General features: G+C 37.9%; 2 protein-coding genes across 6 annotated transcripts; both read left to right on the top strand.

Annotated features, from left to right (window-relative positions):
- The first annotated feature begins 12591 nt into the window (after positions 1 to 12591).
- LOC107804598 (uncharacterized) lies at positions 12592 to 18387 on the top strand. 5 transcript variants are annotated; one of them, XM_016628519.2, is made up of 7 exons: positions 12592 to 12792; positions 15532 to 15880; positions 16069 to 16316; positions 17216 to 17425; positions 17530 to 17622; positions 17707 to 17805; positions 17881 to 18387. In XM_016628519.2, exons 1-7 carry the CDS (start codon positions 12700 to 12702, stop codon positions 18196 to 18198), a joined length of 1410 nt encoding a protein of 469 aa, XP_016484005.1. In that variant the 5' UTR covers positions 12592 to 12699; the 3' UTR covers positions 18199 to 18387. The 5 variants fall into 5 exon arrangements, with proteins under 5 accessions (XP_016484005.1, XP_016484004.1, XP_075084431.1 ...); XM_016628518.2 differs by having other exon boundaries at positions 12593 to 12792; positions 16063 to 16316; XM_075228330.1 differs by lacking the exon at positions 12592 to 12792 and adding an exon at positions 13764 to 13906.
- Positions 18388 to 22968: 4581 nt separating this feature from the next.
- On the top strand, positions 22969 to 23985 carry LOC107804596 (RING-H2 finger protein ATL78-like). The gene has a single exon (XM_016628516.1). The coding sequence runs from the start codon at positions 23038 to 23040 to the stop codon at positions 23743 to 23745; it is 708 nt and encodes a 235-aa protein (XP_016484002.1). The 5' UTR covers positions 22969 to 23037; the 3' UTR covers positions 23746 to 23985.
- Positions 23986 to 24337: the final 352 nt, after the last annotated feature.

The following is a 24337-nucleotide window of genomic DNA, read 5'->3' as shown; positions in this document are numbered from 1 at the left end:
CGAGGGGTGTTCTTTCACCCTCGATCACCTAATGCGCCTTTATAGTCCCCGACTCTATCGAGGAGGGTTAATAAATCTTGCTCGCCGAGCCACCAAAGCGTCGTTCTTGAGTATAGACGAGACTCGTGATCGAGGTTGGATGGGCCGATTTGTTCGAGTCAAAACCTCGGACCTCATCCCTGCCGATGACATGCCGTTTCCTGAGAAATAGAATATGAACTGTGAGTACTTATTTCCCTTCGAATATTTTTATTTGTGACTTCCTTTCATTTTCTTGATCCACTTTTTCTTTTCCGTTAAAGTTATAGCTCGAATGTCGGAACCAATTCCGGACCTTAAACAATAGGTTGAAGGCCTTGTGCTGCAGAGACCGCACTCCGAGCGCGCTTGGGTGAAACTATCAAAAGGTTGATGGGAGGCCCGTAGTCATGGTAAGTCTCTTTCTTAGTTTGTTTGTCGTTCGATCTTCTTCACTTACTTACCCTCTTTTTTTCTTTTTTAGGACTTGGGAAGGACGTTGTCATGAGGCCCCCATCTGGTGATGAGGAGGTCCCTGCCATGAAGCAGGTTAAAGAGAAGAAGAGAAAAGATGCACTGAGTTCCCCGGTCTCGGAGAAGCAAAAACCAGTGAAGAGAACTCGCAAGCCCAAGGGGGGCTCCGATAGCATGCCTTTAGATTCGATTCGCTGATTAAGGTACGAGCCCGAAGAAGAAGAAGAGGAGTTAGCATGTGTGCGGGCCAATGTTATGATACAGCAATCCTCCGAATCGGCAGAGGTCAATAAAGGAGTTCTGGCCGTGATTCCCGGACAGGGAAAAGCTGATTTTGTTCTGTCCCGAGATAAGGTGGTCGAAAGGGAGACCGAGGACAGACTTCTCGAGCAGTAGAAGATATCTCGAGGGACGATCTCAGGATATTCGACATTACTGGATCCCCTCAGATTTCGACTGTCATGATCTGTGAGGCCAACATGCTGGAGGGTCGAGCTTACGAGGGTATTCAGGAGTCATCGATATTCACGGCTTTCAGGAAGGGCTCGAGTCTTCCACCTCAGAGGATATTGTCGGGTTCGGTGGGTTGCCGATGCCGAAGAAAGCACCATGTCCGGGTGCCATTGGGTCTTCATCGAGCCAAAAATTGGTGGATCGATTCCCGGCTCCGAGCGCCAATCCCGATCGTAAGCGAAAGATAGTGCTATGTGTCCCGGAGGATGTCAGAGTTTTCTCTCCCCCTGTGGGGATTGCTAGTTACCTTCGGACCTTGGTGACCGAAGAGGACCAAATCGTGATGAATGCGGTAAGACCCGCTTGCCTTTTCAACGAGGCCCAACATGCTCTGAATCGGGTAATTTCAATGGTACCTCTGATGTTTCTTTTATATTTAGAGTTGTAGGTAATTCTAACATCGTTTCCCATTTTTGTAGGCCTCGGTGTTGCATCACGAGGCTTTCCTCCGAATTCGGGAGGAGCATCGAGCTGAAGTTCAGAACCTCACTGAGAAGAGTGACTCCTATAAACTTCTCAGTAAGAAGCTTTGGGCAGATTTGGAAACGGCTCGGGATGAGCACGTGGAAATGTCTAAGCAGGTATTCCGAATTCTTCACGATAGCGAATACAAACTGGAGGTAACCACTAACGATCCGATTCTGCAGGTTCGACAAAGGCTCGAGCAGATCGGATGGCTCAATTTGTAGGTAGATGGGCTATTGGCAGAGGCGAAAGAATTCAAAAAGAATATGGACATCCTTGCCTCGAAAAAGGAGGTTGTTCAAGCTCAATTGGAGTCGGCTGAGACCCAATTTTGGGCTGCAAGAGAAAACGCCTCGGTGCAGATCAAAAAGATAAAGGAGCTTTAGCATCAGTTGGACTTGGCCACTTCTGATAAGGCAAGCTTGGCCGACAAACTCGAAGTGGCTAGATCTGAGGTAGCCGAGTTTAATAAAAAAAGCTGATGCTAAGGTGGCCCAATTCAGGATTGACGTTGAAGCCAATCAGGCCAAAGCCAGGAGCATGATCGAATATGCTAAATGGCATGCTCGGAGGGAAGCTCTCGAGGAGGTCAGTGCTCAAGGTTTTGATGTTGCGGCCAAAATTAAAAATGCCAAGGCGGAGAAAACCAAGGCCCGAAGGCTGGCCTTCCCTGAGGAGGACTCCGGGAGCTCGGGAGAATCTGAAGACGGAGAAAATTCCGAGGGTGCAACCTCCGATGTAGATTAGGCCACTTAGGACATTATGTTTCTTTCTTTTTTCTGGGGCCGATTCGGCCTTTTGTAAAAACTTTCGAATATAAATATAAAGCTTTTCTTGCCCTTTTGGTTCTTGGGTTTTTCCTTTGTTGTTCTGTATTTTACAAAGGAGTCCGAGGTTTAGACAATTCGATTGGAACTGAATTAGTATAGCCCTTAGACTTTATGATCGAGTGAGTGCTTGCTCGAACTCGAAGTAGGGTAAACCTTAGGTTTTTTGAGCGAGGATGGTCTTCTCGAACTCAAGGTAAAAAATAGCCCTTAGGCTTTTGTAAAAAGATTGTTCAAGGCTTTGTCCCCTTTTTGGCTTGAATTTTTTTTTATCATTTGTATTTGTAATGCCTTGGCATAAAATAAGGAATTGTTCGAGAGTTCAAACAATTTTGTACTCTTTAGAGTTTTTGAGGCTTGATATTGTCGAAGCCTTTTATGATTTTGCCGGGGGAAGCATTTTTTAATTGGTTTATGAAAGAATTCGAAGGCCTGTTTTATTACAGAGTTCGGACGTCTCCGACCCGTGTTGGTTCGGCCGTAGCCTTTTTAGTTCGGGATTTGCCTCTTGGGCTTATTTTCCCATTTTACTTCGAGCTTTCCCGAAGTGTCAGTCCCCGAGTGGGGTGGCCGTGGCCTATAAAATCAAGGGTTGCCTAAAAAGTCTTATGATCTCGGAGTTTATATAATTCGATCTCGTTGATTTTTCGGACGGCAATCCCCGATTTGTGGGGGTAATCATTCGAACTCCGGTCATGGTCGGCCCTTAAGCCTGTTTGCATAATAGATCGAGAATATGAAGTAGAAGAACCTTTATGAGGTATGAGATATCAGTAAAGAAGAAATTTCTCTTCATAATTCATTACACATGTGTACGTGTTTTGTACCAGGGCTCGAGCAAACTATGCGGGCATGGTTTGTTTGACCATTTGGCCCTTACAAATTTTTCTTATCGAGACCCTGTTGCCATGAAGTAACTTCCTTGCATCGAACTTGATATTCGAGGGTAATGCCTCCCAGTATTAGAGGTTGATTGTAAAGAGGTCTCGGATACTGTTGAATTGTTCTAAGTTAGTATGATCAATGGTTGCCTCATTAAAAACCTCACCGGAAAACCCATTTGGGACAAAAACCGGACTAAGGGAAAAAGAGTGCAACGCATGCTTTCAGATCTAAAGGCTTCATGTTGAAGAATCTTCCGTTGTTTTCTGGTTAAACACCTGAAAGGGTTAGTATTGAAATACAAATGGACATAAGAGGGTCGTACCTTAGCAATAGTATCGTTTTAGGTGTGATACATTCCAATTGTTCGGTAGTTGTTTGTCGTTTATTATGTCGAGCTTGTAGGATCCTTTTCCGATGATTTCGAGAATTTGATACAGTCCTTCCCAGTTTGGACCCAATTTCACTTCATTCGTCTTTCGGGTGTTGAGGGTGACTTTTCTTAAAACTAAGTCCCCGATGTTAAAATATCGAAGACTGGTTCTTCGATTGTCGTACCTTTCAGTCCGTTGTTTTTGGGCGGCTAATCGGACGAGAACGGCTTCTCATCTTTCGTCCAACAATTCTAGGCTCGTACTCATGATCTCGTTATTCGACTCCTCTGTCGCATATCAAAACCTGATGCTAGGCTCTCCGACTTCGACCGGGATCAGAGCTTCGGCTCTATAAACCAAAGAGAACGGTGTTGCTCTGGTACTGGATTTCAATGTTGTTCGATATGCCCATAGGACCTCGGGTAGTATTTCTCTCCATTTTCCTTTGGCGTCGGTCAATCTCTTCTTAAGATTTTGGATGATGATTTTGTTGGTCGATTAGGCTTGCCCGTTCCCGCTGGGATGATAAGGTGTTGATAGGATCCTTTTAATCTTGTGATCCTCGAGAAATTTAGTAATTTTGCTGCCGATGAATTATTTTCCATTATCACATACAATCTCGGATAGCATCCCGAATCGACATATGATTTGGTCCCAAATGAAGTCTATGACTTCCTTTTCTCTGATTTTCTCGAAAGCATGTGCTTCAACCCATTTAGAGAAATAATCAGTCATAAACAAAATAAACTGAGCCTTACCTAGGGCCGATGGGAGAGGGCTGACGATGTTCATTCCCCATTTCATGAAGGGCCATGGGGATAGGACCGAGTGGAGTAGTTCCCCGGGTTGGTGAATCATGGGCGCATGCCTTTGGCATTTGTCGTATTTTCGAACGAACTCCCTTGCATCCTTGCTCATATCGGTCCAATAATACCTGCTCTGATTATTTTTTTGGACCAGCAAATAGGCACCGGAATGATTTCCACAAGTGCCCTCGTGAATTTCCCATAGGATGTAATCGGTATCTCCCGGTCCCAAACATATTGCCAATGGTCCATCGAACGTCCTTCTAAACAACATCCTGTCTTCGGACAAGGTGAACCATGCTGCCTTTGTACGCAGGGCTTTCGATTCCTTTGGGTCTGATGGAAGCTTCTCATTCTTGAAGTACTCTATGAATTTGTTTCTCCAATCCCAAGTTAAACTTGTGGAGTTTATCTCGGCGTGACCTTCTTCGATTACCGATCTCATGAGTTGTACGATAATCCCCGAGTTGAGTTCGTCATCTTTGACCGATGAGCCTAAGTTTGCAAAAGCGTCGGCCTCGATGTTCTATTCTCGGGGTACATGTTGCAAGGTCCATTCCTTAATTGGATGTAGAGTCACTTGTAGTTTATCCAAGTACCTCTGCATTCAATCTTCTTGGCCTTCAAAAATCCCGTTAACTTGGTTTACCACGAGGAGGGAATCACACTTAGCCTTTACGACCTCCGCTCCCAAGGTTCTAGCTAGTTCAAGACCTGCAATTATGGCCTCATACTCGGCCTCATTGTTAGTCAATTTTGTAGTTTTGATAGATTGTCTAACTACATTACATGTGGGTGATTTCAGTATGATGCCTAGTCCGGACCCCTTCGCGTTCGAGGCACCGTCTGTAAAGAGGGTCCAGACTCCCGAAGAGGTACCCGATTTTATAAGTAGTTCTTTTTTAATCTCGGGTACGAAGGCCGATGTAAAGTCAGCCACGAAGTCCACCAAGATTTGAGATTTAATGGCGGTTCGGGGTCGATACTCAATATCGTACCCACTGATTTCTATGGCCCATTTGGCCAATCGACCCAAAAGCTCGGGTTTGTGCAAAATATTTCGAAGAGGGTAAGTTGTTACAACACATATTGGATGACATTGAAAATATGATTTTAGTTTCCTAGAGGCGCTTATTAAAGTAGGCGCTAATTTTTCTAAGTGTGGATATCTAGTTTTGGCCTCGCCTAAGGTCCGACTGACATAATAAATAGGGAATTACGTTCCTCGTTCTTCTCGAACCAGGACTCCACTTACCGTTATCTCTGAGACAGCTAAGTACAGGTAAAGTTGTTCATCCACTTTCGGGGTATGAAGCAGCGGCGGGCTCGATAAATACCGCTTGAGTTCCTCCAAAGCGTGCTGGCATTCCAAAGTCCATGCAAAGTTGCTCTTCTTCTTAAGTGGTGAGAAAGATCAGTGGCTCCTATCCGAGGATCTCGAAATGAATCGTCCTAGGGCGGCTATCCGTCTCGTTAACCTCTGCACGACCTTTACATTATCCACTATCGTGATAACCTCGATAGCTTTGATTTTATCGGAGTTGATCTTGATTCCCCGATTGGACACCATGAAACCAAGAAACTTGCCCGAGCCAACTCCGAATGTACATTTTTGAGAGTTAAGCTTCATATTGTACTCCCTCAGTATATCGAAAGTTTCCTGCAAATACTTTAAATGGTCCTCTGCTCGTAGGGATTTAACTAACATGTCGTCAATATAAACTTCCATTGATTTTCCTATTTATTTTTCAAAGATTCGGTTTACTAGGCGTTGATAAGTTGCAGCAACAGTTTTTAGACCGAATGGCATTACGTTATAACAGTAGGTACCATTTTAAGTGATAAACGAGGTTTTTTCCTAGTCCTCCGGGTTCATTTGTATTTGGTTGTACCCGGAGTAGGCATCGAGAAAACTGAGAGTCTCATGGCCGGCCATGGAATCGATCATACGATCGATATTAGGCAAAGGAAAAGAATCCTTAGGGCATGCTTTATTCAGGTCTTTATAATCTATACACATTCTAAGTTTGTTTCCCTTCTTAGGGACTACCACTACGTTTGCTAGCCATTCGGGGTATTTTACTTCTCGAATAGATCCTATTTTAAGAAGTTTGGTTACCTCATCCTTGATGAATGCATGTTTGACCTCGGACTGGGGCCTTCTTTTTTACTTTACCAGATTGAATTTTGGATCCAAGCTTAGTCTATGAGTGGTTATTTCCGGTGGGATCCCTGTCATGTCGAGATGGGACCAAGCGAAACAGTTCATGTTAGCTATAAGAAATTGAATAAGCTTTTTCCTGAGCTCGGGATTTAACCCCGTGCCCAGGTACACCTTTCGTAATATTCGATTAGCGTAATTTGCTTCAGTTCTTCGACCGTTGATTTGGTAGAGTCGGAATCATCGGGGACCATGAAGGACCGAGGGATCCCATAATCATCATCTTCGTCAGTCTTCTGCTTCCTTAGTTGGTTTGAGGCCGACGTTTGTGATTGCTATTTGGTGTCCCATTTTTCCTTCGAACCTGATCCTTCTGTCGATGATAATGATGGTATCGGAATCACTTCATCGACGGCGAACATTTCTTTTGCGGCCGGTTGCTCCCCGTAGACCATTTTTATTCCCTCTGGTGTTGGGAATTTTAGAACCTGGTGAAGGGTCGAGGGTACTGCTCTCATGTTGTGGATCCACAGCCTCCCGAACAGGGCGTTATATCTCATGTCGCCCTCGGTTATGTGGAACTTCATTTCTTGGTTGGTCCCGACCATGTTTACTGGCAAAATTATCTCGCCCTTAGTAGTTTCACATGCCATGTTGAATCCGTTCAGTACCAGGGTTACAGGCACGACCTGGTCTTGTAGATCGAGTTGCTCCATGACCCTCGATCGAATGATGTTGGCCGAACTACCTGGATCAATTAACACACGCTTAACTTGAGTTTTATTCATAAGTATAGATATTACCAGTGCATCGTTATGGGGCTGTATGATTCCTTCTGTGTCTTCGTCATTAAAGGACAAGGTTCATTTAGGTATGTAATCCTGAGCGTGAGATCGCTTCTCTCTTACAATCGACACCTTAGTGCGTTTAAATACTGGCCCTTGGGGGACGTCGATCCCTTTGATGATCATGTTAATAATGTGTTGCGGATCTTCTTGTTCGTTTTGTCTATTGAGTTCTCTGTTTTTGAAGTGATTCTTGGCCCGATCACTTAGAAACTCTCGAAGGTGTCCTTCATTGAATAACTGGGCTACCTCTTCTCTCAGCTGTATGAAATCTTCTGTTCTGTGGCCATGGGTGCCATGATATTTGCACATTTGATTGGGATTTCTCTAGGCTGGATCGGTCTGCAGAGGTCGAGGCCATCTAGTATCTTTAATGCGCCCGATAGCCGATACGATGGCATATGCATCGATGTTGAAGTTATACTCTGACAATCGAGGTGCTTCCTTAGGTCCGGTATGCCTATCAAAACCATTCTTGCTCATTATCCCTCGAGGTCCTTGGCCTCGATCAATTCTCATTTTCCCTCGTACGGAGTTATGCCTTGGTCCGCTGCCCCTACGTTCTCCATTATATGGCCGGTACCGGTACCTGTTCGACCTCGATTCTCGGTCGATGTCCCTTTTAATAACGGACCCAGAAGGGGTCCCCAACTGGTCATCTTCGACTCTAATCTTAGATTGATATCGATTATGTACATCGTCCTAGGTAACAACCGGGTACTCAATCAACTGTTGTGAAGCCATAGAGTTTCGTTCGTTTAGCCCTTGGGTGAAGGCTTGAACGGCCTAATCGTCCGTGACTGGAGGTAGATCCATTCATTCCATTTGGAAATGAGATACGAACTCTCTTAGCATCTCGTTACCTTTTTTCCTTAGCTTGAAAAGGTCCGACTTCCCGGTCTCAAACTTTATGGCTCCAGCGTGTGCTTTTACAAAAGAATCTGCAAGCATGGCAAAAGAATCGATAGAGTTAGGTGGTAAATTATGATACCATATCATTGCTCCATTTGGCAGGGTTTCCCCGAACTTCTTTAATAATACGGATTCGATCTCATCGTCCTCTAGATAGTTCCCTTTAATGGCACATGTGTAAGAGGTGACAAGTTCGTTGGGGTCGGTCGTTCCATTATATTTAGGAATTTCAGGCGTGCGGAACTTGTTGGGGATCGGTTTGGGAGCTACGCTCGGGGGGGAACGCTTTTGTACGAATTTTTTGGAATCCAGACCCTTCAATATTGGTGGTGCCCCCGGGATCTGATCAACCCTGAAGTTATAAGTTTCTATTTTTTTGTCGTTTGCTTCAATCCTCTTTTCTCTTGACTCTATTCGTTTTGTTAGTTTCTCGAGCATCTTAATAATTTCGGGATTAGTCCCCGATTCTTATTTATTTGACCTTACTTCAGCTAGCCCCATTTTGTGGGTGACTTCTGGGGGTGGATCGGGCTCGGGCCTAGCTCTGCAACTGAGCTATCGCTACTTGTTGAGCTTGCAACATTTCAAAAACTATACGCAGGCTGATCTCGTCTTCTCCAACATTTTGGGTATTTCGAACTGCAGATCGAGTTCCACTGTGAATGCTGTTTTCGGGGTCGGAACGTTGGTTCGCCTCAATGGCCACATGTGAATTAATGTCAATTGGATATACGACCCGAGTTCCAATGGGGTCGACGAGTGGCCTTTCATCCCCGAGCGTCAGGTTGTTATTCTCATCTTGAAAGCCAGCTTCGTTGTCGATAGGTAGGGCCATTAATTGAGAGTTAGTCATTTTAAACCTGAAATCAAAGACACTTCCAAGAGCAAGTGTAAAATAGTATATTTTACATAGATTCGTATCAAATAATCACTATTATCCTTAGCCCCACAGTGAGCACCAAACTGTTTACCCGAAAAATGGATAGAGTTGAATTTATACGTAGTTCTAAGGATACGTGGTATAGCTTGGTACAAATTGAAAAAATAAGCAAACGTATATTTAAATTAGCCGTAAAAAGAATGAATACATGTATCTAAATTGAATGGGGAGTGATTGATAAGAGAACAATATGAATCAATATCAAAGCCAAAAAAGGATAGTATTTGCTTGATGTGTCAATTTTTGTGAATCTGAATAATGTTTTTCTTCTGCAAATGATAACCACTCTTAATATAGTGGAGGAATCCTACTTTGGATATAATTAAAAATGCATAGTGGGGATCCCATGATAGATTAATTAATTGTCATTTCCTTGATTCAAGCCATGATTTTCGCCGAGATTTTCCCCCCAAATGTGGCTATAACGACTTTTTTGTTCTTTGGCTCGATCTAGATCTTGACCGGTCTTAATCTTGATCGGTCTCTGGGTCTCGAACTCGATCTTGGCCGATCTCGATATTGATCGGTCTCTTGGCTCGATCTCGATTTTGACCGATCTCGATATTGATCGATCTCCGGGCTCGATCTCGATCTTGACCGATCTCGATATTGATCGATCTCCGGGCTCGATCTCGATCTTGACCGATCTCGATATTGATCGGTCTTAATCTTTATTGGTCTATGGGGCTCGAGGTCGACAACCTATCTTCACATCATGGCTCGATATTTACAATGATGAACCATGGACCATCATGTTCCAATCTCGATTAGTCATAAGAAGGGTAGACTCGATTTTGACCGTATACAACATCTTATTTGACGTATTAGAAGATAATCAAAGTATTGGTTTATTCAGTGCTTTGATTTGTTTGTTCATATATAAGTTATACATCAATCTCTGTATTATTTTAATTATGATAAATACAACATGAAATAAAATACATGTGTATTTAATTACTATACCTGGATAAAATATCCAACAAGACATATCTACCCCTGATCTTGAGTTTTCTCTTCAAACCCATTTCAGAATACTCAAAATTCAAAAAGGAACGTTATAATTACAGATTATTCCGAGATATAGTTAAATCCCTCTGCCTTTAGTTCGTATGGATAAACATTTGCTTCCTTTATAATTCTTGAATGTTAGCAAGTTAAAGATTTGATTTTAGAACCTCTGGTTACTGATTCAGCAAAATTCTCCACGGAGGCGGAGCCAGCAATGCTAGTTACGAGTTCGGTCAAATCTTGCAATTTTGATTCAAACCTTATATTTATTTAAAGAAATCCATCAGAATGTATAAATTTGTAAATAATATTAAGTACTTTAAAAAACTATAATTTCGAACACAAACTTCAATTTCTGGCCTCTTGATCCACTATAGAAATAGTATTGAAAGGCTAAAGCAAAAGGAAGAGACAAGGTCAAGGCCGACAAGCTTGCCCATACTATAAAGTCTAACTTATTCCACATGCATTGTCCCATCAATTTTTCGTTTGGAACATAATTAATATATCAAGACTCAGTTTTATATATAGACAATCCTATAGAAGTGTTCAATCCACTTTTTCTAGTTTAGTTTAAAGTTCATTTGATCAAAAATCCACTATAGGGGCCATAATGGGGTTTCCAAAAAGAGAAAGAGAAAAGGGGTGCAACAGTGAGGCGGCCTTCTGACTAGATTGTAAATTGCATTTTAAGAACCTAGAAGTTGAAACTTAATCGTATTAAATTTAAAATCAAACACATATTTTAGATTATACGTATATATCTTATTTGTAACATAATAAACTGAACATCTATCGAGAAATGCTTATGCACTAAATTGATGATTTTAATCCTATATTGCAATCCAGACACATTTTAATCTCGTGTAAGTTGTCGGCAAACCTAACCCTTATAATCCATTAGCATAGATACCTTGGTAATAAAAACAACTGCAACAAAAAAGGGTTAATCCCTAAACGGTCGTTTGGTTTACCTATTACCAAAAATAATCCCAACATAAAATTTCATCTAATTATAAGTTGTATAATGTTTGGTTAGTTGTGCAAGAGAAAATAAACATTTCATAACTAAATAGTACATCGTTTAAATTCTGCATTAATACTTGCTTAAATTATGCAGAAATTTGTAAATATTTTATGCGAGATAAAATATGGAATAAAATATACTAATCAGTAATATATGGATAACTTGATAAGAGTAACTAAAGATAAAAATGCCGTTAGAATAAGTAATCTCCGTTGAACAATTTCGACATTTAATATTCACTGCATAAGATCACATAGACTAAAGATTGACCTCTTCGATCAAAACAAAGAAATGAGCTATATAATCTTTACACTAGGGACATGCAAAAGCGGCAAGACTGAAATGGAAGCTGAAAGGGCATGCACCAACGTTTTATCAGTCATATATATATAAAACTTGTCCGACCTAAGAATATTGATATTATTTTATATTTAAAAATAAATTAATTTTAAACTCATTATTTTATTCTTAATAACATGATTTTTTAGTCACGCAAATAGTATGATATATTTAAAACGACAAGTTTCAAAAGTTTATTATTCTTTCTTACAATTTGTACTTAATCAAACAAGTTCACATAAAATAAAACGATAGAGTATTTGTTTTATTATATTGTATATATTATTTTCGCATCTTAGGGGCTGAGAAACAACTAATAATATGGCAATGAGATGCTGGTGTGTTGCAGATACAGCACAAAAGAATTGCTAAATATTCTTATAATAATTGTCTCAACGTAACCACTATATACATAGATAGAGATAGCTGAATCTATAGCAATACACTGACTTTATATAGATATAGAGGTCCCACCTGTTTTCATAAAGTGCTTTACAGTCAACCTCTGCACCCAATGCCCCTTTATTTTGGCTACACATACCATGTGGATTTCTGATAAGGAGTTTAAGGACCCAAGTATATACCTGAGAGAGTTGTATTATTCAATCTGTGTCTTTCTCTGTTCTTTTCTGAATTAATTCGATAATGCTTTTTTTGCTTTTGGGTTCGTGTCTCCTCCGGAACCCCCTAACCAACATGGTTTCTTAGATATTTTCTGTGACGCCCATGACTGAGGGCGGACGGACGGACGATGATGGGTCAAGTAAAACTTGCAGGCTACTAGGCTAGCAGGTTTCTGAAAAGGGGATACACATGTCACATTCGACGAATGACACATCGGAATGGAATGGAAAAGAAAAGTGAAAATTTTTCTCTGGCACAACACAAGTTTACATAATATACTGCGCTTTTGGATTCGATAACGGCGTAGCCTAAGAGACAATTAATCTGTGAGGTCTGTTGGGCCAAAACGGACAATGCCATGGGTTTGGGTTATGACATTTTCATCCTCCTTTTACGTAAATTAAACTATCCATTTTCATATCCTCCTTATAAGACACAAATGTGAGAACGCTGATAAGGTATTGCTCCAGAAATTTGAAACTATATGGGTTCAATTTCAAAGTCGGATAATGTCTTCATAACAACAGTATATGCAATGGTGGCAATTTTGGACCTCAACGCTATTCCAAGATCCCAGGTAAACAAGTTTTCTGGAGATCTTATTTGGTCGACCTAGTTCAAAACTTTTATGCTTGATTAGTTTACTGTCATGAAATGTTAAACAGTAAGCAAAAGGAGTAGATCTCGAAAAAATACATGAAATCAAAAAAAACTATATATATAATTTGGACAAACGATCGCAAATTATGGCCCTTTTAAAGCTTCAACCATTTACAACTAGCTTTATTTTCTATTGCTAATTTATTATCGACTCATGATTTAAAACTTTGAATTAGATTAGACTAATTTACTAATATTATATTAGGCTAAAAATAATATATAAGAAATTTAGCTACTGACCTGTCCTGGCCGGTGCCCTGGTGGACCGAGATCTTGGCTAGCACCTAGCTGGTCTACCAGGCCGTAAAAATAGCACGGGCTAGCCAGTTTTCGAACCGTTAATTAAAAAATAGCCAGCGTTTGCAAAATTATTGAAAAATAACCACTATTTTATTGCAACACGGAGATTGGTGTAGCATAATATACTGGAGATTAGTGCACTTATGTATGAACTTCCAGCATATTATGCTGGAACTCCAACATGCGGAAAGTTCCAGCATAATATACTGGAGATTGGAGCACCTATGTATGAATTTCTAGCATATTATGTTGGACCGGTATATTATACTGGAACTCCAGTATATTATGCTGGAATATTTTCCGAATTTTGAACAATGTTTTTGTTCAGATTTATCTTTACATGAAAAATGGCTAAATTTCGATTACTTTTGAAACTGTGGCTATCTTTCAATTACCACTTATAAATTTGGCTATTTTTGAATTTCTCCTTACCAGGCCTAATGCCTTGGTCGGCCCAGCTCAACCCCAACCAGTCCATTATGGGTTGTTTCAGTCCTCTTTACTGGACCGGACCGATCCGGACATGGGGTGGCTCAGTTACAAGAAACAGGATTAATTATTATCAATATTTTGCAATTGATTAAAATTCTGGTCCCTAAATTCAATATCTGGTCCCTAACATAATGAATTGAGCGCCAGAGAGAAATTACTTTACTCTTTTTTTGGAAAAAGAGAAAACTCTCGGTTTTTTCCCTCAAATTCCCGCTCATCTCTCTGGAGGGCCCAGGCAGGTAAAATCCCTAAACCCTAATCTTTCAATCTAATAATCCACTCTTCCATATTTCTCTAAATGCTGAATTAAAATATGTTTCTGGGAATCGAAGGTGTGTTTTCTATAGAACATCTTATAATTTGCTACTCCTCCACTCTTTCAGTAGGCAGGTTCCTACAACGCATCTGATAAATTTTACTGGGTTAAGAATTTTTTAGCTTTACCATTTGCACTGCGGAATGCTCAAAATCGTAAATCTGAGTCCGAAGTGCCAGCCAAATAGTCTGAGTTATTGACTAAAGTTAAGCGTGTTACTCTAATCTTCAAGCAATAGACTGGTCCAGTAAATTCCAAAGTGAAATTGCTTGCTACAGTGATATATGTATTTTATACAGTATGTGTCTTGTAGGTGAACCCTAAAACCTTATTTCTTATGATTTTTTCATGTTCTGTTCCCTTATCTAAGGGTTGAAATTTGTTCTTGTAAAGTAAAATGTTACAGCAGAAAGCAAAAAAAGTAACTGTGCTCAGGGACGGAGCCAATGTCTAAGTTACGGGTTCGGCCGAACCAGTAAATTTGATTCAAATCCTATATTTGTCTTAAAAAATCTATTGAATATGTGTAAATTATTAATTTAGAATCCAGTAACTTAAAATAATTACAATCCCGAACCCTTAAGCTTCGAATTCTGGCTCCTCCTCTGCCTGTACCAGGTGGAAGTTAACAAGTACCGGGTGAATAGTAGAGGTACGCACAAGCTGGTCTACACACCATCGTTATAAAAAAAAAGAAGAGAAAATGGATAGTTTTTTATTGGATTATTTATTCATGTAAGGAAAATGGAGTAATCTATATGGCAGATCTGCTTCACTTAACGTGTCTAACTATATTGAAATATGTGGAAGAAATCTCTTTAACCGGGATATCTTCTAATAGTGACTTTATCAAGCCTGAAATATAGACCAGGAGACACGTTGTGCAATCCTCATAATGAGATGCTCATAAGCTACTCAGTTTTAAATTTATGGAAGGAAAATAATAGTTTACAATTTACCTAACAAATCAATTTCAATTTTTTACATTATTTCACGCGAACGGATGTTTATGAATGAAGAGTCGTTTAGTTTTTTCATTTGTTAAGTCCCTGTTGCTTCTCTATCAATAAAAATACCATCATAACTTGAATGGACTCCAAAAAACTTGAAGGAAGCGTCGGTGTTTTTAATTTCTACAAATATTTCTTCATCAGTCTTGAATCCTCCGAGTACGCATAAAGCCCACAAAAAATGGTGAGAAGAAAGAGATTTCGATGTTTTTCCCCTTTCCTTTCTATCTTTTCGAAAGGATGTTCATAGTAAGTGAATCACTCTGTACAAGAAAGAAAACTGACCTTATTGACACTGGGAACCTTTGTACTAAAACTCAAGATTCTGAACTATATATACCTTTTGAATAATTATACGTCTTTTTGAGATTGCATAAAAAGTTACATGCATCTTAGGTCTTAAACTCAAGAATATGAATTTTATATATCTTTTGAATAATTTTACGTGTTTTTGAGATTTCATAAAAAGTTATGTGCAACGTAGTACTTTTGTTATCCTACATCTTTTTTCTACTCACATTTTAATGTATCCTTCAAGGTTATGGCACCTAGTAAGGAATGGATGCAACTTGTTGATAATCGACTTGATAAAGCCTACTCAATCGGGGTGCAAAAGTTTTTGGATTATGCTTTTAGAAGAACAGGGGAACTGTATGAAGTACGATGTCCATGTGTCAAATGTTGTAACACAACTTCAGGAACACGTGAGACAGTCGAGTCACATTTGAAAGTATATGGAATAATTCAAAATTATACTTTTTGGTATCACCATGGTGAAATTTTAGGCGAGCCACAGTCGGACTGTGAATTGATAGCCCATTGCCGCCGTCTACTCGAGAAAGAGCATATGCAAATTGATATTCCATTGCCTCCATCTACTGATCAAGGTATGTAATACATCAAACAGTTGAAACAAGTATGATTTTCAAATTTACTGTGTTATTAATTTGCAGAATTGAATTTTAATGCTAAAGTTTTACTAAATGATTTCAAGTATGAAGTTTGGCTATTATATGACCATAAATTTATTTATTTGTACGATATGTTCAGACATTTCTAAAGTATGCAGATGTAGGTTCTTGTAATACTGAAAAGGTAAAAAAAGTTCGAGGAAGGAACAAGTGCAAAGAAGTTGCTTCACTTGAATTTGGACAGAAGCTGAAAGTAACATTTTACAACAATCGAACGGTTGGAAAAAATAGCAATCTGTTTTCAAGGAACTTGGGAAAATTAGTTCGTGACCGTAATTTGTGTCCGTTGGGAGTATCATCGTGGCATGACATTAAGGAAGAACAGTTAAATCACATGTGGGCAGCTGTTAAGGTAATGTATCCAATTTGCCAATGGGCTATTTGCTAAAGTTCATCTGGAAAATACGTTTTCATTTATTACTTGGGATTTATAATGTGGCCTTAACTTGCTCTACTAAAGCCTGTAGCTCCTAATTAGATCCTTAACCCTGAAAAGGTTTCTCTTTTTTTTTTTGGTTGCAAATAGAGGTTTTGCTAGTGATTTTTATTTATTCTATTTAGTGTTAAGAAAGCATATATCTGCTTTTGATTTGCTGTAGTCTGGGCTTTGTAGTTGTGCATAGAAAACAAAAAGATTCTTTTTTATTAAGTGGCACAAAGCTCTTTTAAAACTGAAAAGGGGAAACGATAAGGAAAAATAAATGCACGGGAAAAGTTACTGGAATTTCTAATTTTTGCAAGAGAAGGAGAGCATGATTGAAGTAGCCAGAAAGAAAAAAATAGCAAGAGGAGAGAAAGTAATTAGAAGGATGGAGTGATGGATCAAGTGGCTTCTTTGAGTAGCACTATGGTCTCTTATCTGAGGAAGCTTCACTCAGACGTGTGGGTTTATTCCTATTATCATTTCCTAAATTGAAGTATTTAAAATTAGTGCATCTTTGGTCCTTTAATTTTGTAGATATTTCGTAAGTTATTTCAGAATTACTAATGTCTTCTTTTTGTCATGTCATTGAATTACTAATTCCTTTTGCTCCAAAGGGCCTTCCACATACTCTGTACTTTTCCAGACAAAAATACTTTTACCTCATTGGTTAACAAGGAACTTCTGTAACTTCTTCTTAAGTAATTTTAAAAGCAGAAAAGTTTTCCCAGAAGAGTGTATTAAAGATCTAGGATTAAAGAAAGAAAAGGACAAACACCAACTCTAATTTCATCGCATTTGGAGTTCAACCTGTGTTTGATTTATTGTAGGATAAATTTGAGAGTGATGACATGGATATTCATCGCAATCATATCTTGGGATGGATGAAAGAATTATGGAACAAATGGAGAGGACAATTGCATGCAAAGTATGTGAAGGGTAAGCCAGTCCAAGAGGCTCTTAAGAATATGCCAAAGGGGATAGACAAGAAACAATGGGAGTGGTTGGTAACAAAACATTTTTCTACGGAAAGTTTTCAGGTTTGACATAAGACCTAGTTATGCAATTTCATTGACATACTGCTCCTATTATCTTTTAATCAAGAATTTATTTATGACATATAAACTAAATGTTGTTATGCTAGGCGAGAAGCAATAGGAACGCATCAAATAGAGCTAAGTTGAAGATGCCTCATCATATTGGTAGCAAGCCAATTAGAGAGATTATTTATCAAAAGGTATCACCATAAGATCTCAGTTCTTTTTCTTTTTAAAAAAAATATTGGTGAGGCGTTATTTGACATGTTTACTTTGATGTAAAGGGCGGAAAAGATGGCAAACCACCAGATTTGGCAACTATTTTCTTTGAGACTCGCAAGAAGAATAACACGCTTGTTGATTCTGAAACAATCGAAAAACATGTGCGTGTTGTTAATTGGACATGTTACTTTTAGTTATTATGGGTTCTGACAGAAATCTCTCAATATATTTTGTAGGCTCAAATCCAAGAATTGGTGCAGTCCGAACCGTTTCTTCCTAGTATAGAGATTGTAGAAAAATGCTTTGGACCTCAAATTCGCAGCCATGTATTTGGATTTGGGGGTGGAGTAAAGGCGAAAGACTTGAAAAGGGGCACTTCCTCAAAGGCTGAATTACGGTCTGAGCTATGTTCAACTCGAGAGGAAAACCAATCTTTGAAAGATCGCTTGTCTACCATAGAAAATGATGTGAAAGAACTGAAGCAGCTAAAAGAATTGCTATTAGCTCAACACTCCAATGTCCAGCCTCTGACATTACTTATTTCAGGAGAATGATAATTTGTTTGATGAACATACAAGTTAGTAACAACTTTATCATTTCCTCTTTTTGAAGTATGACGCATACTCCCTGGCTTCAAAAAATGTGTATACCATGCCCGCCTGAAATGTCTTATTCAATTATACATTTGCTTAATTTTAGAAACTTTTTTAGTGTTATATTTGACATAGTTGATGTTTTATCAGTGATTGTGGAGACCTTATGCAGTTGAGACTTAAGAGTCAACTAGAAGTGACTGACGTTATTTGTTTCTTCAAGAAGTGTAGTACACTTATCTACTAGACTACCACTGACTTTTTTGTGATATAATAGTGTAAATATTTTAGTTTGTAAACTAAATCTAATGAAAGACATAAACTTGTCATGTAGGTCGTCGGAATTATTTGGTTTTATCAACTGTGAATATGAAGGCATATTTGTCTTAAAAACCTTAGTAAGTTAGGATGTAAAAATACAGAATTGAGAACACCACATGGGAAGAAGACAAGAGGGTGAACCAACAGAAAAAGAACTTATTGCTAAAGAACTGGAAAGCGGTTAAAACTAGGCAGTTTGCTTGATCAAATTCTGAATATCCAGCAGTATCTAGCCATATCCATGGATCCATCCGTAACAATTATTGGAGCTGTCATTTACTGTATCCTACCAAAGGTCTATGCTAGTAATCCCGAATCATGAGTTGAGTAAACTTCTGCTTAAGGGCTTTCAGCTGCTGCTCAGAACTGTTCGAGTTGGTCCATTTAGTTGTTTTTATTATTTAAGTTTTGAGTATATGGTTCAACACCAAACAAAGTGAAACTTGAACCTATCAGTTGAAAAGGGGGATTCACACTTAGTCTTACATGTTTATATACTTCTATCCATATGAGTAGGATAAATGTCAGTAATTAACCTACTGCTGTACTTTTTTTTGTTTCTTTTTCTTTTTCTATATTCTTCTTCTCTTACCTAAATAATTGTTATTAAGGTCTACTTGATTTCTTTCTTTATTTTTGAGATCTTGGGTCCTCCTTGTCAATACTTCACAATTTACAAGTGTAGTCCAGCCCACAGCTAGATAGGGACATAGGGTATTACAAGTGGTTATAAGTACGTACTTTATGAACAAAGATAAGGAATTAACTAATTTAATTATCACAAATATTAAAAATAACTAAAGTTAAACAAAAAGGGAAGACAACTCTTCATACAGAAGTAAAGTTCTAAATGGAGAGATTGAGAACAATCGTTATCAGTACTATACCTTTCGAGTCTTCTATCATACAATTGTTGTAGTACTACTTGACAAAGATTTGGTAGCATCTAAGAAGATTATCTTGCTTTAATACAAGCCATACAAATATTACTTAAGCTTAAACTTGATTCCCAAATTGATTTCGTCTGTTGTATCATACTACGTACACCGAACGTGCCCGTTGGTCCATCTTACCTTTTAGCGAAGAAGAGTATCTTGGAGCAATTTCTCCATTCAGCAAGCCTCAATGAGATTAGCTATAGAGTAGGAAGCATCATCAAGTTTTTTATTTTTGTACTAGGGTTCTCAGAAAATGATTAGTAGTACTTATCACTAGATATTCTCATCCTGTTTGATGATACATATTAAGTCTCTGAATGATTTATGTAGATGAAGTATATATATTTGTAATGAAGTGACTTTTCTTATTTTGTTCTGGGTGATGGTGGTTCGTGCATAGAGTGGGAAAGGAAAAGGTAAAAGCATAAAAGACCTATGATATATTTCGTAATAAATTAACTTTTTTTTTATAACCGTGGTATTCATCGAGGTACCCTGCTATACTTGTCCACCAAGATTTGGACTGATGGAAAGAAATCAATAATAAAGTTACTTTTTCGAAAACAAGTTATTGGTGATGGTGGTTTGTGGACATATAGTAGGGGAGCGAAAGGTAGAAGTTTTAAAGGACTTTTTGTGGGATTGAAACCTTGCACCTAAGTGGTACAAGATGAAATTGCAACTACTAAGTTGCAACTTCAATAATGAAGTTTCTTCTTGAAACACTGTAATTTTTAACTCAATTTTGATTTCTTTCATTTCACTGGTTATTTACATATCATATTTGAATCTTTAGATTTAAATGTACACTTACAAGTTACATTCCATACTCAACGTTTAAAGAGGAAAGGCAAATAGGTGCACTGAAGAAGAGGTGACACGCCTTATATTTTAGAATTGCAAGTAGTTTCTGCAAAAAATTATCGGCACTTCAACATTTGTAATATCTTCAATCCGCTCTAATCAGCTCTAATGCAGACAGCCCTAACTTTAGACCTGCAGGCGGAAGTAGCCTCGGACAGACCCTAACTTCAGACTTTTAGGTATAAAGTTGAAGTTGTGGTAGTTCAAAATTCAGACCCAAAGAAAATGGCTCATTTGATTCATGATCCATTCCTTATAACTGAAGAACTGTTGCACTAAATTATGCACAAGATGGTTCATTTGATTCATGTTCCTTCTCTTATAACTAGCCACTTGAGTATTACATCTTAAATTACCAATCAACTCATCTTCGGCTGTGTGCTAGCAATCTAAAGGATTACTTAGAAAATGACTAGTAGTAGCAGCAGCAGTAGCAGTACACAAGGAGAAATCAAGTGGCTACACTTGCAAAAGGTGAGTTAGGTTGGGAATATATACGTTTTCTACAAAAGGAAAAAAAATGTTATTTTCTTGAAATGTTGACAACCGTTTTTTGCTTGCTTCTTGTCTCCAGCAAAAAGCACAGCTCGTAGGATAAAACAAGGAAGTTGATTAGTCCTTTAAGTTGTTACTTTGCGTCTAAACATCATCTCAAAGATAGGCTTGAAAAGTATATGTCAAAATCGAATTGGACCTTGTTTCATTTTTATATGTTTCTCTTTTGCTCTTTAGTTAGTTGCAATTCCAGTTGTCCATCCTTGACAAGTCTCATCTTAGGTAAATTGCGTAGCTGAACACTTTCTTATGCAAAGTGTAAAGATGTAAGAGAAATTGGGTTCTTATGCTGTTGGACAATTTAAGACAAGCAAATATTTGGTATTTGTTTTAGCCACCAGACTATCTTGAGCTCACCAATCAATTGTATTACGATTTTGAAAAAAGTATTTGATCCAAAAGACGTAATATCTTTAGAATCTCAACCAAATGGGGATTAGTTAATTAAATACTAAGAAGCACCAAAAGGATTTGTTTTGTACACAGAATCTTGCAGGATTACTTACAAGAAAGAGCAAATGTATTCCACGGAAAAGCTAAAGAATTAACTAATGACATGGAAGATATGATTTTAAGTTTTCTACAACAAATCATTGCTAATACTTTCTTATTAACAATTACCGTAAATGTTGACAGCCACTTTTTACTCTTGAGGTAGGCTTTGAAAGAGTTATCAGTAAAATATTTATTTTGGGTACTAAAAGATAATATATATTAATATTTATGCATCATGGTTATAAATACTTAGTGATATCTGGGACCCATCTACCAATTTTTAAATTAAGAAACAAACAAAAAATTTGATCCTATATCAGATTGATCTTTGGTGGAATATCAAACAACATGGACTAGTTAATAGCTGGGGAGACAGTGAAGATACTAGGAATCAAGAAATGGTTTGAGAAAGAGCAGATATTTCATAAAAGAGAAAAAGGTTGGAAGTACACGTAGCAAAAAGTAATGAATATATGGTTTACAAATAACGATTTTACAAAGACTTAGAGACCTTTTTAACTACACAATTTGGTGGGTACCACTTTTCCCAGTTAATAATGAGTTCAATCTCAATCAACATGAAATGATGAAAGGCACCAATAAAGATAAATTGGATTGATTAGTATTCTTTTATCCTTAATTATAAATTTTGGGTTAAGATTTCTAAGTATAGAATTGCTTTTATTAGCGAGTCTTTACCATTATCATCGAGTGTGAAACTTTTTTTAGAATTCGAATTTAGTCAAGTTCCAATACGAATATCGAACACGAGACAAAAACAATGCTTGTCAAGTTTTAGTACGTGTAATGCAAAATAGATTTGCTCAATATAGTTTTGATACTGAGAGTCACTGGTCTGATTTCCTTTATCTCCTTATTGATTTCTTCTCTATTTGAAGGAGAAACTTTACAATCTTTAACATCAAACAGTTTCATCGCTTTGGCCAGGGAAAAAAAAAACAAAGAAAGAAAGATAGAAATTAGTTTAACATGTGTCGAATAGATTATTTAGGAAGGACAATTCACGTTAAGCTAATATACTGGCAGCTGTAAGATAACGTGCACCTGCTATTTCAAATATATCTTTGAATTAATGGTTTGATTCTCATATATAGTGCATGAACAGAAAACTGGTTTTCTTATTACTCAAGGGTTTTAAGTATTGTGCAACATGAGTTTAAAAAATATATAACAATCAGAAGCGACTTACAGGGTAATAATAACTGAATCTTTATATTAATTAATCAATAATTGATAATTTGGTAAAAATTACTAATTAACCTACTATCACAAGTTAAACGATATTAATAGTGTAACATTAATGATTAAACTGACCTTTTAAATTGTAATGCTTAAAAGAAAGGTTTGTCAATTAAAATGGCTTGAATCGCTATAAGAGAGAAATCGTATTTATACTTAGTTAATAACCAATATTCTTTCACTTTATAATACTCAAAAAGTTCATCCGCAAACTTTATACCTTTCCCACCCCCCCCTCTAAAATTTTCCCTATATAAGCAACTGCCTCCAAGGGAGACTTCAATTCATTCAACACCAACAAAAACCAAAAAGAGTTAGACAAAAAAGTAACGTACAAACACACACTATACTCTCAATCTAAAGCTCTATGGCAACTACTTCCACACTTTTCACTCAAGATCAATTCTTGAACTTCCACTACTCAAGAAGAATACTTGTAGCAGCCACTCCACAATTGGCTCCGTCGCCGGCAGCCGGAAACAGCCACGACCCAACAGATTTACTACTAGTGAACGATATCCCCATTGATACAAATGTTGTGCTAGTCTTGTCTGTAATTTTATGTGGCTTGATTTGTTCACTTTTCTTGAACTCCATTATAAAGTGTGCATTTAAGTACTCTAGCCTAATGTTAACAGACTCATCCTCAAACCATAGAAGCACTTCTACAGAAAAGCTAGCCAATAAAGGAATCAAGAAGAAAACCCTCAAAACATTTCCAGTTATAACTTACACTACTGGATTGGAACATCCAGGAATTGATGACTCTGAGTGTGTAATTTGCTTATCAGAATTTGGAGTTGGAGAGAAAATTAAGGTTCTGCCTAAGTGCAACCATTGCTTCCACGTCAACTGTATTGATAAATGGCTGAATTCCCACTCTTCTTGCCCTACTTGTAGGCACTGCCTTATTGAAACTTGTCAAAAAAGTGTGAATGGAGACAGTTCTGTTACTACAACTGCAATTCCAAATTCTCAGGTAGCTAACAATATCTCATCATCAGCAGCAACAGTTCAAGAAATCATAATTAGGATTGAACCACTCCAACGTGAAGATGTGGTATCTAGCAATTAATACTAGGTATATAAGAATAGGAGTAGCTAGCTATTATGACACATTCATTTAAAGCTTAGTTTTTACTTGTTTACTTGTGATCTCTTTTTTCTTTTTCTGTGTTGGGGGGATTATGTTAGCTAGAGTATATATGGCCAATGTAATTTTGTAATGATTCATTATAAGTTGTACATAAATGAATACTTGTAATAGATGCAAGAGTGAAAGGGTAAGACCAATGCATAAAGTTATTAACAATCAGCTTTTGCACTTTGGATTGTTTTATGAGTTCACAGTAACATCCTCACTAGGAATAATTGTCCTCACTGCAATACAATTGAAGATGTTAATCATATCTTTTTCCAGTGTCCCAAAACCTCTCCCTTATGGAATGTACTCAATATTATGTCACCAAATGATAACTAGCAGTTCTGGACCTAAAATGCTCAAAAGACATAATCTGCCTTCCATATAACATGATTAACTTTTCACTCTCTATAATAATACAAATTATCGAATCTTTGGTTAAATCGTAACGGTAACACATTTAATAATTTGTCACACCATGTCCAGACCAAAAAAAAAATCCTCAGGAAGAGTTATATTATTTGAT

The sequence above is a fragment of the Nicotiana tabacum genome, chromosome 13 (assembly GCF_000715075.1).
Source record: "Nicotiana tabacum cultivar K326 chromosome 13, ASM71507v2, whole genome shotgun sequence".
Taxonomy (NCBI): domain Eukaryota; kingdom Viridiplantae; phylum Streptophyta; class Magnoliopsida; order Solanales; family Solanaceae; genus Nicotiana; species Nicotiana tabacum.
This window is presented reverse-complemented; position numbering and strand designations above follow the sequence as displayed.

Excerpts from the sequence above, each read along its gene's own strand:
- LOC107804598 (XM_016628518.2), top strand. The coding sequence starts at position 12,700 with ATGGGTTCAATTTCAAAGTCGGATAATGTCTTCATAACAACAGTATAT. Across the intron at positions 17,426-17,529 it reads TTTCTACGGAAAGTTTTCAG|GCGAGAAGCAATAGGAACGC; the intron begins GTTTGACATAAG and ends TTGTTATGCTAG. Across the intron at positions 17,623-17,706 it reads GAGAGATTATTTATCAAAAG|GGCGGAAAAGATGGCAAACC; the intron begins GTATCACCATAA and ends TTTGATGTAAAG.
- LOC107804596 (XM_016628516.1), top strand. The coding sequence starts at position 23,038 with ATGGCAACTACTTCCACACTTTTCACTCAAGATCAATTCTTGAACTTC.